The following is a 16,692-nucleotide window of genomic DNA, read 5'->3' on the forward strand; positions in this document are numbered from 1 at the left end:
AATTTGCACGAATATTTGGGGCAGCTAAAATACAAAGATTTTCATAGAATCCTTACAGTGTAGGAGGCCATTTGGTCCATCAAATCTGCACTAACCCTATCCCCATAATTCCGCACACTGATCATGGCCAATCCACCTAACCTGCGCATCTTTGGACTGTGGGTGGAAACCGGAGCACCCGTAGGAAACAGGGAGAATGTGTAAACTCGACACAAGTCATCAAAAGCTAGAATTGAACCCAGGTCCCCACCGCCGTGAGGCTGCAGCGCTAACCACTGTGCTGCCCTAATTTCAAATGTGCGCTAATTAGTATTATTGCTGACTTTCACCTGAAAGATATATGGTAACTCATTAGAAGTCAGGGCTAGTGCAAATAAGTTTAAAATTAGTTATTTGTCCAATATTTGTTAGATTAAATTTGAGAACCTGGAAATGGTCAACTGTTAAATATTGGCCAAAAAGTATTTTTCATGACCATGTCAAAGACACTTATGGTACCTAATAAAGAAAAGAAAATATCAATGACTTAATTTATTCTGGCAAAAATGGCATACGAGTCCAGGGCCATAAAACACTGATGGATGATTGTATGAGACATGATAAACCAATGGTCCATTTGAAGTATTGAATATTAATTTTAATCTAGTATTATGCTTCCATCAATCATTTTGCCACAATTAGAGAAAACATAGGGAATTGCTCCTTCGGATTGCAAACATCAGGGGCGTCATTCTCCCAGCGGGTCGGAGAATGGCCGTTGGCCGCCGTGAATCCCGCCCCCGCCGGTTGCCGAAGTCTCCGGTACCGGAGATTGGGAGGGGGCAGGAATCGGGCCACGCTGGTTGGCGGGCCCCCCCACTCAATTCTCCGGCCCGGATGGGCCGAAGTCCCGCCGAGAAATTGCCTGTCTCGCCGGCGTAAATTAAAGTAGGTATTTACCAGCGGGACAAGGCGGCGTGGGCGGGCTCCAGGGTCCTGGGGGGGGGGGGGGGGGGGGGGGGGTCGCGGGGCGATCTGGCCCCAGGGGGTGCCCCCACGGTGGCCTGGCCCGCGATCGGGGCCCACCGATCCGCGGGCGGGCCTGTGCCGTGGGGGCACTCTTTCCCTTCCGCCTCCGCAACGGCCTCCACCATGGCGGAGGCGGAAGAGACTCTCCCCACTGCGCATGCGCGGGAAACTGTCAGCGGCCGCTGACACTCCCGCGCATGCGCCGCCCGGGGATGTCATTTCCGCGCCAGCTGGCGGGGCAACAAAGGCCGTTTCCGCCAGCTGGCGGGGCGGAAATCCCTCCGACGTCGGCCTAGCCCCTCAATGTTGGGGCTCAGCCCCCAAAGATGCGGAGCATTCCGCACCTTTGGGGCGGCGTGATGCCAGTCTGATTGGCGCCGTTTTGGGCACCAGTCGGCGGACATCGCGCCGTTTGGGGAGAATGTCGCCCCAGATTTCCGTTGTCTGCTCAAAATCTCTCAATAATTAAAAGCTTACATGAGCAAATCATCAAAAAAAGTCAAACACTCATATTTCTTGCACGTCTATATTCCCCTTTCGCTCCCAATCCAATAATGCCCTGTACTTCAGTGGAGCTCACTGGCAACCCATGTCACGGCCTCTAATCAATGCTGAAAGATGATGTGCAATGCATCTGAATGGTGTTGAATTTTTATCTTTCAAAAAGAAATAACATATTTAGTGAACAGTGTGCATTTGCACCAATACTTACACTTAACACCAGAAGCTAATAACCTCTACATTAAGAGAACAGATTGGGGCAATTATTCAGCAAGTCTTGGTAGACACAGTCACATCATCATAAGGCATATTTTCATCACACACATTAGTGTCAGCATTTGGTACATCATTTGCATTAGGTCAATTAAATTACACATGGTATTAAAACTACCAGTGTTTTTAAACAGTATCCAAAACTAACTTGCACAAGATTTATTTTTTAAAAAAGGAACTTTACTCAGTACCTGAAATGAAATGAACTGAAAAAATTAAATCTAGCAGAAACCTACCTACCTAACAAACCTACCTAGCAGAACTTGCATTTAAACTTCTGCTGCCATTAGTTACCTTCAGATATGTTACAGCACAGAAAGAGGCCCATCATTCTTGCATCAGTTATTAAGAACTATAAAATTAGTCCCAGTTTTCTGCCCTCACAAGACAGCCTGCAAATCTTCCATCTTAAGATATAATTTCTTGGACTGGCCTTCTGTAGCATGTTGCTACAGTCAGGCAATCAGGTACACAATCAGAACATTAAAGGTGACTGGTGTGGGCGATTTTGAGCAATTACATGTTTTAGTTGTAACCAGTCACTGAACAGTTTTTCCACTTCACCAATGGTGCTTAGAAAATATCAAAGCATAATTTCTAACACATGCTTACAAATTGTAATACTGATTTGCGATCCATTATTAAGATGCTAGTATCTACTAAATAGTACTCGCGTGTGGTTCAATATTTAAATTTCAGAGGAATCTGGTAGAATCTTTTCCCCCTCTCTCTGGAACTCTTATCTGTACAATCGGAATAGTGCAATCTTTTAAACGGGGTCAAGGATTAGCATTCTCATCACACCGGGTCTTTTGAAGAAACCAATAGTCCTGGAGCAGAACCCTCTATTCCAGCCAGCCAGCCTCATCCATCCTCAGATCACGGTGTGCATGAACAGCCCCTAACAGACTTCAGCTTTCATGATGTCGGCTCTGCTCTACGCATTCTTCAGCTTAATATTTGGATGGATTTTTGTTTTGTTTATTGTCACGTGGACCAAGGAACAGTGAAAAGTATTGTTCTGCGCACAGTTCAGACAGATCATTCCGTACATGAAAAGAAAATACATAGGGCAAACGTAAAATACACAATGTAAATACAGACACAGGCATGGGGGAAGGATACAGGAGTGTAGTACTACTCAGTAGAGAAGACTGGGAAGAGATCAGGTCAGTCAAGAGGGTCATTTAGGAGCCTGGTAACAGCGGGGAAGAAACTAATTTTGAATCTGTTAGTGCTTGTTCCCAGACCTTTGTATCTCTTGCCCGATGGAAGAGTGAATAAGCCGGGTGGGATGGGTCTTTGATTATGTTACATACATATATGTATGTATGTAAATTTTGCTCGCTTCCCAAAGCAGTGGGAGGTGTAGTCAATGGATGGGAGGCGAGTTTGTGTGATGGACTGGGCGGTGTTCACGACTCTGTAGTTTCTTACGTTTTGGACCGAGCAGTTGCCATACCAGGCTGTGATGCAGCCAGATAGGTTGCTTTCTATGGTGCATCTGTAAAAGTTGGTAAGAGTCAATGTGGTCATGACAAATTTATTTCGTTTCCTGAGAAAGTATAGGCGCTGTTGTGCTTTCTTGGTCGTAGCGTCAACCTGGGTGGACCAGGACACATTGTTAGTGATGTCCACACCTAGGTATTTGAAGCTGTCAACCATCTCCACCGTTGATGCAGACAGGGGTGCGTACTTTTGCTTCCTGAAGTCAATGACCAGTTCTTTAGTTTTGCTGACATTGAGGGAGAGATTGTTATCATTACACCACTCCGCTAGGTTCTCTTTCCCCCTCCTATATTCTGACTCGTCGTTGTTCGAGATCCAACCCACTACGGCCGTGTCGTCAGCAAGCTTGTAGATCGAGTTGGAGCCAAATTTTGCCACGCAGTCGTGTGTGGAAGTTTATGAAATGCATGGGGTTTATGTAGTAGTCCAGTCCTCAAGATGTCTTTTGAGAAATTCAAATCAAGTTGTGTGGGAATGTGGGAAAGCTTTAAAGGCATGATGAGAACATTAATGAGGGTTCACAATTTATGGAGGAAGTGGGCGTTAGAAGAAAAAACACCGGTCAATCATCATACAGTACTACTCCGATTTTAGAATTGGAGATCAAGGTTCCTAAATTCTCAAAGAGTCAACTTCAGTTTCTGCAGCTGTTAGCGTACCCCAAATTGTTCAGCAGGTGCTGCAAAACCACATCTAATAGTAGGCATTTTTCATTTTAGTTTGCTTAGAGGCACACAGGAAACAAATAAACTGCTCGCACTCCACTAAAAGTTCCAAATTCAGCATAAAACCAGTTCACGAGAGGAAACAAGGACTCTGCTGCATTTCTCGTGAGGTTACGACTGAGGAGCAGCTCTAAGGTGGTAAAGTCGCTTTAGCCCCAGATGGTCATAGGCTGCTTTCCCCTTTGAGGGGGAAGAGCTGGCTGGTGGTGATTTAACCGGAGGATCACAACACCTCAGGTGAGGTGCAAGGTTGAGAAGACGGGGCCTTCATGGATAACCTCAGCTGGTATGGAATTTGAACCCGCATTGTTGGCCTTGTTCTGTATCACAAACCAGCTGTCCAGTCAACTGAGCGAAACCGGCCCCGAGACAGTTCCAGGCCAATGACGTTGTTTGAGAAAATAAATCACTACTTTAGTGAATCTAGTTACCGAGTCAGATTACAACACAACTACACAGATTTGAAACTGCCCATTTCAAAAGTTATCTTCAGTCAGCTTCGTCTGCTCATAAGACATCTTTGGACTGCAGGAATGAAATGTCACCAAAGATGTTTTCAGTTACTTGTGACTCTTCTGTACTTCTTAATAGTGTTGTATGCACCAAAGATCAGGAATAACACTGCAATTGCTGCAAAGTAAATCGAGTAAGCCAGAAACTGAAAAGAGAAAAGTATTAAATTCAATAAACAGTTCATAGCAATTAATTTCAAATAATGAAAATGTTACTCAATTAATAAAGGATATTCAATAGCAAGAATTCGCCCACCCCATGGGCTCAGTGTTCATAAAGTTCTGTAGTTGGGCATTAAAGAGAAACATGCATTGTAGTTAAATCTTGGACATGCTATGCCACAGGCAGATGCAAAACTTGCAGAGTGTAATGTAAAGTCGTAACGAGAGGAAGAGGAATTTATGCCAAACATTTTTCAGGCTTCACCCAGTGCAGTGACCCCAATTCGGAGCACCACATATTAGGAAGATATCAAGATTTTGGGCATGGTGCAGAAGAGATTTAGTAGAATGACAACAGGGATGAAAGACTTCAGTTACATGGAAGGACTGGAGAAGCTGGGATTATTTTCCTTCGAGAAAACAACAGATTTGATAGAGAAGTTGGAAAATCATTAAGGGTTTTGAATATTGCTGAAAAGAGAACAGGTTGTGAAAACTTTTTGTCCCAGAATAAACACAAGAATGCCAAATTTCAAACTATCACAACAATTTAATAGGGTGCTGATATGATTTTTTAAAAATCTCAACCAAAACTAGATTGCTCTTTCTTTGTACCCATAACTATTTGTGTGTGTGTGTGTGTGTTGGGGGGGGGGGGGGGGGAAAGAGAGCGAAAGAGAGATTTTCACTATTTATTTAATAAAAGGATTACACCCAACACGTTCTCCTCTTGTTAAATTACACTGCCAAGGCTATGGCAGCATAGTGGCACAGTAGTTAGCACTGCTATCTCAGTACCAGGGACCCGTGTTCAGTTCCAAGCTTGGGTGACTGTCGAGTTTGCACATTTTACCAGTGCCTGAGTGTTTCCTCCGGGTGCTGCGGTTTCCTCCCAGAGTCCAACGATGTGCAGGTTAGGCAGTTGCCCCTTACTGTCCAGCAGGTTAGGTGGTGTTACTGGGATAGGGTGCTCTTTTAGAGGGTCGGGTGGACAGGGGAGTGGACATGGGTAGAGAGTGAGCATTCGAAGGGTCTGTACAGACTTGGTGGATTGTATAGCCTCCTTTTACATTGTGGGGATTCTATGATTCAAATTGATACTTTACCTGTCCAAATATGTCCAAATTCAGCATACTAGATTCTACTACAACCAGAGTCAAGAGAGTCTGAAGGGCTACGGCAACAAAAGTATTTACACCGAACACCAAAGCATACAGCTCCACACTCAAATTTGCAGCAATCTTGTACCTTTAAAAATAAAGACAGGCGGTTACTCAGTTTTCTTAAATCAACCAGAAAATTTAATTTTGAATCAATCACACTCTTGAACAAAAAAAGTCCACTCACGTTGCTATAGTTATAAGCATCATGTAAATAATTCTGAACGTGATGTAACTGACATAACACACCCAGATGCTCCGGACAGTGTCTATCAGAAACACTGAAACAGCAATAATGATAGAAAAAAGGAGGAGTGCAACTTCATTCCAGATGGATGAAATCTTTACGTAACTCACGACAAATGCTGCCACCGCACCTAAATACAAACCGAAAGAGATGCAATTAAAATTAAAAACACTTCATACTTGTTCATACTCTGTATTCAGGCCAGCCAATATTTTGGTACTGATAAGGTGGAAATTCTAAATTTACGACAATATATTAACAAGCATAAATGAAACAAAAGGAATTGATTATCAGTGTTGGCACCTTGGTACCCTGGAGGGCAGGAACTCGGATTCTGAAGCCAGCCATATCACTCAATTCATCCAATCAAAATGGGTTGTATTTCCTTCCTATATTTAACATAGTAAGACATTAGTACGTTCACTAACTGGCAGCACAGCAACGCCAGGGACCCGGGGTCAATTCTGGCCTTGGGCCACTGTGCGGAATTTGCAAATTCTCCCCATGTCTGCATGGGTTTCCTCCGGTACTCCGGCATCCTCTCACAAGTCCAAAGATGTGCAGGTTAGGTGGCTTGGTCATGCAAAATTGCCCCTTAGGTGTCCAGGGATGTGAAGGATAGGAGGTGGGGTTACAGGGATAGGGCTGGATGGATGGGAGAGTAGACATAGATAGAGTGCTCATTCAAAGGGTCAGTGCAGAGTCAATGGGCTGAGTGGCCTCCTTCTGCACTGTAGGGATTCTAGGACTCTAGGTGCAATTTTAATTCCTCCCCATTGGTGGCCATGCCTTTAATTGCCTAAGTCTCAAGCTCCAAAATTTATTTCCTACACATCGCTACCTCACTTTTTCCCTTAATGTACTCCTTAAAAACAAGGTTTGTAGTTCCGTGTCAAATTTTTTAATGCTCCCAGGAAGTGCCTAGGGACATTTTATTAAGTTATGTGCACAATGCAAGTTGTTCTTGGAGGCTACTGTTCGATAGATTTTTCCCAATTGCCAATTCCATTACAACACCAGTGAGGGGAGCAAAACTTCACCCTGTATATTTTTAGGCAAAAAGATAGATATCCTCCTTCAGGTTATTTCTAAAATGTTAAAAACTGGACAAAAAGACACTTTAAAATGGCTGAATACATGCCTGCTTGAGGCCCCTAAACAAATAGGAGCTATCCGGCAGTTATGACGAAACTTAGGCTTGTTATCTCTCAAGAGACATGAATGTTCTAGCCTTCCTTTCAATCTTTAATGGGCGAGACAATTAACCATCGAGGACCCAGACACATCTCTTGTCAAAGAGAAAAAGAGATGGAAGTCATGTGATAAGGACCCAGCTGCAAAGCTGTCTGCTATTTTATTATCCTACAAATAGCCTCACATAAAAGCTCTGCTCCAACAAATAGCCTCACAGAGAAGGAGCTCTGCCCAGGTTTGGAGACCTCGCCACCCCCCCCCCCCACTCCGATTGACACAGCAGTTGCTCCTGGGAATTATATACCATCACCTACAAGAGTGATGCATCTCTGAAAGCACATATCACGTAAAGTCAGCCCCTCCAGAAGATGGAATCATACAGCATTGGTTTTCAAACTACCAACCTGCAGGAAGGAATGCTTCACAGGATATGGGACTCAACCAAGGTGAAACGCCATTTCTTTTCTCTGTGGTCACTGCACTGTAAATATTTATTTTCTCTAACCCCCTTTTACTGTACGGCTGCAAAGGGGGCAACATTGTAACCCCCCCTGTATTGGGATGAATGCAAATATACCCCAAGTCCATCTACCTTGTGTTTGCTGTGGGATAATTGAAATTGGATCACACTAAAGTTGAATGGTTGGGGACTACGCCACCACTTTATACAGTGGAAAACAAATCAAAACATCTTTTTGTTTACTGAGGGGCGAGAGGAGAAATTAGTGCTGTTCAAACCAACTCCCCCTTGCTATCCATAACACTATATTCAAATTTAAAAAGTAGTTAGCGTGTATGCATTGGGGGTGGGGCCACCCCAGTGCAGGTGGGAGGAAAAGAACATCTTAAACTGTGGTCAAATACAGCAAATCTATGCTCTCTCGACAATTCAGTTTATTCAACCGCAGAAATTGTAAATTATTAACATTTTCTATATTCCACAGTATTTCAGAGACAATCACTGCTATCGTCAGTGAAATAGATTGGGATTGTAGCCTTTATTTTCATTCACATTTCTAATAAACAGCTAGAAGCGTGTTAATAGGCCCCTCTGAAGGAGCTTAGTACCATCCAGTCTGCCCTCTCCCCATAATCCTTTCCCTTTTCAAATATTCACCACTTTCCTTTTCAAAAGATATTGAGTGTTCTGTTTCCACCACATTTTCTTATGGACATTGCATGCCCTAACCAAACCTGCCTAAAAAAAAACAATTCTCCTTTGTTCTCTTGTTGATGACATTAAATTGGTGCGATTAAGAACCTAACGGAGGAAACAGTTCTTTCCTGATTTACCTCAAAATCCCTCTGTAATTTTTAACATTTTCACGATCTCTTTTAATTCAGTGTACTAATGAAAATAGTTACTCCAGAAAGTGTCTCACTGTAGTATCTCCCACCCCACAAATTACAGCCTAAAACTAATCACAATACTCTTATTAGTTTAATATTATCTCTTTATAAATCAGGGCAGAGAATATAAAAGTATTCTATTATTTTTTAGCTTATGTTTAAATATTGATTTATTAACTTGGGTCGTTCCACCGAAACTAGTGTATGGGAACACCTGCATCCCCTCTGTCCCCAGATTCTCTGCTTCAAGTTTTACTATTGTGTAGTTTCCCTCATTCTTCTCTCCCTCTGAAATTGTATCACTTCGCTTCACCCTACATTCAACTTAATTTGACCTCCATCTGCACAATAATGGAATTTTTTTTCTATATAACCCCAAGTTCAAATTATTGACATTAAGATCAATACTGCCAACACGAAGTCCACTGTTTTTTTTTTCTCTCGTTTTTTGGGAGAAGAAAGAAAATTCCCTGGCCTGCGGCCTTGCAAACCGCCATGGGTCCACTCCCCCCATCTGATCCATAAATCCCCTAAGTACCTTGGCCGCCGCCGGCCTCTTTCCAGTCCTTGATTTGGAGCGGTCCAGTGCTGGATCCAACACTGTATTGAAGTCCCCTCCCATTATCAGGCCTCCTATCTCCAGGTCCGGAATGCGCCCCAACATGCGCTTTATGAATCCTGCACCATCCCAGTTCGGGGCGTATACGTTTACCAACACCACCCACTTCCCTTGCAGCCTACTGCTCACCATTGTCCACTACAATAGTCTTGGCCTCAAATGACACCCACTTTCCCACCAATATTGCCATCCCTCTATTCTTCGCGTCCAGTCCTGAGTGGAATACCTGTCCTACCCATCCCTTTCTTAACCTGACCTGGTCCGCCACCTTCAGATGTGTCTCTTGGAGCATGACCATGTCCGCCTTCAGTCCCTTTAAGTGAGCGAACACTCGAGCCCTCTTCACCGGCCCATTCAGGCCCCTCACATTCCACGTTATCAGCCGGATTGGAGGGGCTCTCTCCCTCTCTTTCCCTCTCCCTTCCCCCCTCCCCCCCTCTCTTTCCCTTTCCCTCTCCCTCCCTCCCCCCCCCCCCCCCCCCCGGCCGACTAGCCATCTCCTTTTCTGGGCCAGTCCCGTGTCCACGCCTCCCTCACCCTCCAGTCCCCCAGACGGGGGACCCCCGTCCCGACCACCTCTTCTGTGTCCCATTCCCTTTCAGCCAGTGCAGCAGCAACCCTTTCCCCCCCCCTTCCCCCTCTCCCCCGCTAGACCCCTGTCTAGCTTTTTTGCTCCCCCCATGTCACTCCCGTAAGTCAGCTGACGCCTGCTGACCCCGGCTTCCCCCGCCGTCCCATTGACCTCCCCGTGTGGGAGTCTCCCAATCAATATGCATTCCTTTGTTCCCCTTCCCGCGCGCGGGAAAAAAACCCGCACTTTCCAAAGCCCTCTTCGCTCCGCCCCCTCTGGCGCAGCTCGTGTCGCAGCCTTGTCTCTCTCCCCCAGCCCATTTAACATTTCCTGCGCGTGATTGACCCCCTATATACAACAACCATCACACATCAAACCTCAAACATCCCCCCCACCCTCACAAACCCTCAGTTAGAGTCCAACTTTTCTGCTTGTACAAAGGTCCGCATTTCTTCAGGCGTTTCAAAGTAATAGTGTTGGCCCTTGTATGTGACCCACAGTCGCGCTGGCTGCAGCATTCAGAATTTCACTTCTTTCCGGTACAACGCCGCTTTGGCCCGGTTGAAACCCGCTCTCCGCTTTGCAACCTCCGTGCTCCAGTCCGGGTATATTCGGATCTCTGCATGGTCCCACTTACTGCTCCGCTCCTTCTTGGCCCATCTCAGGACCCACTCTCTGTCCGTGAACCGGTGAAACCTCACCACCATCGCCCTTGGCGGCTCATTTGCCTGGGGCTTCATTGCCATTACCCGATGTGCCCCGTCCAACTCCAGCGGCCTCAAAGGGGCCTTCGTGCCCATCATCGCCTCGAGCATCGTGCTCGCGTATGCCCCGGCATCAGCCCCCTCCACTCCCTCAGGGAGACCCAGGATCCGCAGATTCTTTCTCCTCGACCTGTTCTCCAGGTCTTCGAGTCTTCTCGCCCACCTCTTGTGTAGCGCCTCGTTCTGCTCCACTCTCACCACCAGGCCCACGAGCTCGTCCTTCTTTTCTGTACCTCCTGGATCTTAGCTTCGTGGGCCTTCTGGGTGATCCCGAGTCCTTCAATTGCCGAAAGCATAGGCGCCAACATCTCAGTGCGCATCTCTTCGCGCTGCTCCTTGAAGCAGCGCTTGATGAACTCCTGCAGCTCCCCTTTGTCCCTGACCGCCGCCATTTTGTTTTCTTTCCCTCGTTTCTCCCGTTGCTCCAGTGCCGCTCCTTTGGCCGTTGCACTTCTGGTCCGTTTCATAGAAGTTGGAGGGGGACCTCTCTCTTCCCTTCCCCACGGGTTGCGTCAAAAAAAAGTCCCGTTGGGGCTCCTCTAGCGAGCCCGAAAGTCCGTGGTAGCGGGAGCTGCCGAATCGTGCGGCTTAGCTCCGCATAGCTGCAACCGGAAGTCCACTAAGTCCACTACTCTGACTTTTGTTCTTCAACCAAATGTTGTTCTAATGGTCAGTTTTGGCAAGCTTATCAAGTAGATTTTTAAAAAGGTAAATATACATACAAGATATTCCATTCCATTATTTCACATGAATTTCTTTTTAAGTTTGCTGGCCATCCTTCATTCTAGCAACACATTACATTTCAGATTCTTAGGTACCCACTGCCAACATTAAGCCGATTAGTCTAGTTATCAGATTTTATTAGAATGATTGGGTTTATCCCCATTCTCTTATTGTCAATGCCTCTGGTATAGTTCTCCATGACAATGGAAGCACCAGGATGAGGCGCTCCAGTCTAAGATACAGCAGAGTAACGTAGCATTCACAACATAGGGATGGCATGGGAAGGGACGAGAGGAAAGTCAGTAAGTAGGTGTGCAAGCTGCACCATCTCAAATGGTACAGGTTTGATGAACCAGCCAATCAGCTTTGTTTGTAAAGGTGAGCTTTGTGCACAAGCAGCGGGAAGAGCACACCCGGAGTGAGACCGGCCAGAGTGAGTGTGGGTATGGGGAAAGTGGTGCAGAGGGGAAAGTGGTGCTTTTTTTTCTTTGCTTTCTAACCTTAAAGTGGTCTTGCCTTGCTGCAGCAGAGGCAGCTACAAGGGAGAGAGCTCATTGGTAAGTAGTGGGCAAGGTCGCACAAGTATTTACTACTTTTATCACTTATAGTTTTTAAGGTCTTTCAGTGGTTTATAATTTGTAAGGGCAATATTCTGTAGTGACAAGGAAAGAAGAGCTCTAGAGTAACTGATATTAAGCATAGAGGTGGTCACAACCCAGACTCAGACTACACAGGCAGGAAGGGAATGAATGATCAGGCAGAGCAATACGACTAGCAAGCAGTGCAAGAATCTCCTGTGGCCATTCCCCTGCAAAACACATATACCGCTTTGGATACTGTGGAGGAGAATGACCTCTCAGGGGAAAGCAGCAACAGCCAAATTCGTTGCACTACGATTGGTGGTTCTGCTGTAGAGGGGCGGAGTAATAAAAGTGTGGGAATTGCAACAGTAATAGGAGACTGAATTGCAAGGGGAAATAGAGAAGCGTTTCTGTGGCTGCAAACAAGACTCAGGATGATCTGTTGCCTCCTTGGTGCTAGGGTCAAAGGTGTCTTGGGAGTGGTTCCAGGACATTCTGGAGGGTGAACAGCCAGTGGTACAAACAATAGATAAATCAAAGGGATGAGATCCTAAAAGCAGAAAATGGGGAGATAGGAAGCAATTTGATAAGAAGGGCCTCAAAAGAGGTACTGATCTCAGGATTACTACCAGTGTCACATACTAGTGAGTAGAAAGAGCAGGATGTATTGGCTGCATACATTGCTGAAGGAATTGAGAGAGGGGGGGGGGGGGGGGGGGCGGTTTCACGTTCTCCCGGTGTCTGCATGGGTTTCCTCCGGGTGCTCTGGTTTCCTTCCACAGTCCAAAGATATGCAGGTTTTGTGGATTGGCCATGATAAATTGCCCCTTAGTGTCCAAAGATGTGTAGGTGAAGGGGATATTAGGATAGGGCGGGGAAGTGGGCTTGTGTGGAGCGTTCTTTCAGAGGGTCGTGCAGACTCAATTGGTCGACTTGCCCCCTTCTACACGGTACAGATTCTATGATTCTAAAAGACAGAAAGGGGAAGAAAAAAAGTGATAGGCAGAGAAATCAAGGGCCAGAACGAAACAGGATCACAGTGAAAAATAGTGGGAACGGAACATGTTAAGACAAGCCTCAAGGCTTTGTGCCTTAATGCACAGAGCATTTGTAATAAAGTGGATGAAGTAATCACACAAATAAATGTAGATGGGCATGATACACAAGTCAGGATTACAGAGACATGGTTGCAGAGTGACCCGAGATGGGAATTGAACACCATGGGGCATTCAGTATTTAGGAAGGACAGAAATAAAGGAAAAGGCAGTGGAGTTGCAGTGCTAGTTAAAGAGGAAATAATGCAATAGTGAGGAAGGATATTAGCTCCGACAATGTAGAATCTGCATGGATAGATCGGAGAAACACTCCTACAAAAAATGTTAGTAAGGTTTGTGTATAGACATCCAAACTGTTGGAAATAACATTTAAACAGGAAATTAAAAACGCATGTGATAAAGGAACATCTGTAATTATGGATGACTTTAATCTGCATATAGATTGGGCAAATCAATTTAGTCACAATACCGTAGAGGAATTCCTGGTGTACATGGGATGATTTTCTGGACCAATACAATGAGGAACCAATTAGAGAACCCTAGAATAGGTATTGTGTAATGAGAAAGGAATAATTGGGGATGAGCTGGACAGTGAAGTAGTTGATTCTGAGACTATAGTCCTGAATCTTAATAAAAGAAACTACAATTATATGAAGGAGTGGCTCAGATGGATTGGAAAACTTTACTTAATAGAATAACGGTAGATAGGCAATGGCAAACATTCAAAGAGCGCATGAGTGAACTGCAACAATTGTTCATTCCTGACTGACGCAAAAGTAAAACGGGGAATGGTGGCCAAACCATGGCTTCCAAGAGAAGTTAGAGATAGTATCAAATCCAAGGAAGGTGCATACAAATTGGCCGGGAAAAACAAGGGTCCAAGGATTGGAAGTAATTTAGAATTCAGCAAAGGAGAACTAAGGCAATTGATTAAGAGGAAAATAGAGCACAACACTAAGCTTGGAGGGAACATAAAAACAGACTGTAAAACTTTCTATTAGGTATGTGAAGAGAAATGTAGGTCCCTTGCATGTCAGAAACAGCGGAATTTATAATGGAGAAAAAAAAATGGCTGACCAACTAAATACATACTTTGGTTCTGTCTTCACAAAGGAGGACAACAAATAATGTACCAGAAATGCTGGGGAACACAGGAGAGGGAGGAAATTAAGGAAATCAGTATTAGTAGGGAAATGGATGAGATTGAATGCCGATAAATCACCAGTGTCTGATAATATACATCCCAGAGTACTGAAGTGGTCCTCGGAATTGATGGTCACCTTCAAGATTCTATAGACTCTGGAACTGTTCCTGCAGATTGGAGGGTAGCTAATGTAACCCCACTATTTTTAAAAAATTAGAGAGAAAACAGGGAATTTTAGACCAGTCTGCCTGACGTCAGTAGTGGGGAAAAAGTCCATTCTCAAAGATTATATACTAGGGCACTTGAAAACAGTGGTAGAGTCAGCATGGATTCACAAAAGGGAAATTATGCTTGACAACGCTCCTAAAATTCTTCGAGAATTTAACTAGTAGAGTTGATGAGGTTTATTTGGACTTTCAGTAGGCTTTCGATCAAGTGACACATTAAGACTTTAGTGTGTAAAAAATTAAAGCGCGTGGAATTGGGGGTAGTGTATCGAGATATATTGGAAACTGGTTGACAGACAGGAAACAGGTTTGAAATCGGTCTTGTTCCAAATGGCAGACAGTGACTAGTGGGGTACCGCAAATCTGTGCTGGGACCCCAGCTATTCATGATACATATTAATGATTTAGATAGGGGAAATAAATCAAGATCCAAGGTCTCCATAGTTGCAGATGACACAAAGCTGGATGGGAGGATGAGCTGTGAGGAGGATGCAGAGGTGTTTCAGTGTAGAATTTGGACAAGTTGAGCGAGTGCAGAAATGCATGGCAGATACAGTATGATGTGGATAAAGTGAGGTTATCCACTTGGTTGTAAAGGATGCGGAGAAGGCATTTGATAGGGTAGAGGAGGTATTTGTGCTAGGTTCGGATTTGGGCCCACATTTATCTCACAAGTGCAACTGTTACATGAAATGAAAGGAAAATCGCTTATTGTCACAAGTAGGCTTTAATGAAGTTACTGTGAAAAGCCCCTAGTCACCACATTCCAGCGCCTGTTTGGGGAGGCTGGTACAGGAACAGGCGCTGGAATGTGGCGACTAGGGGCTTTTCACAGTAACTTCATTAAAGCTGGTGGCTAGTGTTAGGTTAAATTTGATTAGTTCGGGAAATCCCCTGTTACACATGGGTACAAGGGTATCCCCACTTGTTTGCACTGGCTACAAACCCTTGGTTTTTGGGAGTGATTGGGCATTGTAAGGGAAGGCAGGGAGTATAGAGTCTCACTGTACATTTCCAATCCGTTAGAATGTATGGATAGGATAATGGGCATATTGGAGACATTTGGCACTTTTTCAGGCTACAAATTGAATATGGCCAAAAGTGAAGTGTTTCCAATGAACATGCTGGGTAAAATGGCAGATATGACTGCCCTACCATTTAAATTAACTAGGAGCAGGTTCTTGCGGTTTCAGGTGGCCCATGACAAGTGGAATCTGGCCAGTTTGGAGGAGGGTGTCTGAAGAGGTGGCATCCCTCCCACTATTGTTAGCAGGGAGGGTGCAGATGGTCAAGATGAAGGTCCTGCTGAGATTTGTGAGTTTCAGTCCCTCCTGATATTCCTGCCAAAGGCAGTTTTATGTAAGGTGGACTAGTTAATCTCAGCATTCATATGGAAGGCAAGACACCAGGTTCAGCAGTTGTTTTTACAAAGGAGGGGCTGGGTAGGCGACGAACGCGGACAAGGTCCAGCAGCGGCGGTGGTGGGGGGCAGAATGGGTGCAGGTGGAGGCACGTCATGTGGGGTAAGTTTAAGGGCCCTGCTGCAACCCACATTCCATTTGTCCTGGGGAGATTAACGTTGAGTCCAATGTTGGCTTCGCCTTTAAAGGTTTGGAAGCAGCTAAGGTGGCATTTTGGTGTGGGTGGGTATGTCAGCGCTGGCCCCTATTTGTGAGAATCACCGGTTCACCCTGGTAGGATGCAGCATAGGGGAGGGGTGGTACGAGTATGGGACTTGTTTGTGGAAGGGCAGTTGCAAGTTTAGACGAGTTACAGGAGAGAAACCAGTTGCCGGGGGAGTGGGGAGGAAAAGAGAGAGAGAGAGAGCGAGAGCGAGAGATGGGATTCAGGTATTGACCATTACAGGATTGTGTGTGAAGGAGATGCTTCCATTTCCTCAGTTGCCAGAGTGCACACTGTTGGACAGGTTGTCATTGCCTGACAAGTTGGGGGGGGGGGGGGGGATGGGAAGTTTGCAGATACTTATAAATGGCTGGCAAGCAGAGAGAAAGTGTCAATTGAGATTAAGCGTAAACGGGAGGAGGAGCTGGGAGTTTTGGAGTGAGATTATGCACCGGGTAAATGCAATATCATCCTGTACTAGGATGAGCTTGGTGGTGCATAGGGCTCTTTCCAGAAGTAGAGAGATGTCCGGGGGGGCGAGGATATTTGAAGCATTATCGAAAATAGTGGGGATGGAGGTATCACCAGGCCTTCTGGTGGCAATCTTTGGGATATTGGAGCTGCTGGAGGGGAATGGGGCCAACGTCGTGGCCTTCGCCTCTGACTGCCTGGCAGCGAATACTACTGGAGTGGAGATGGCGGTACCACCATGGGTGTTGAGGGGGCTAGGGGATGGAGTACAAT

At 45.4% G+C, this 16,692-nt stretch overlaps 1 protein-coding gene across 1 annotated transcript in view; it reads right to left on the bottom strand.

The window, feature by feature from the left end:
* Positions 1 to 1,643: 1,643 nt before the first annotated feature.
* LOC140427944 (thiamine transporter 1-like) overlaps positions 1,644 to 16,692 on the bottom strand; it is a 30,617-nt gene continuing 15,568 nt past the window's right edge. Inside the window, 4 exon segments of the mRNA XM_072513823.1 lie at positions 1,644 to 4,593; positions 4,595 to 4,674; positions 5,797 to 5,938; positions 6,038 to 6,227. Of these exon segments, the coding sequence (XP_072369924.1) occupies positions 4,524 to 4,593; positions 4,595 to 4,674; positions 5,797 to 5,938; positions 6,038 to 6,227 (482 nt within the window). The 3' untranslated portion in view covers positions 1,644 to 4,523.

Source organism: Scyliorhinus torazame, chromosome 8 (assembly GCF_047496885.1).
Source record: "Scyliorhinus torazame isolate Kashiwa2021f chromosome 8, sScyTor2.1, whole genome shotgun sequence".
NCBI lineage: Eukaryota > Metazoa > Chordata > Chondrichthyes > Carcharhiniformes > Scyliorhinidae > Scyliorhinus > Scyliorhinus torazame.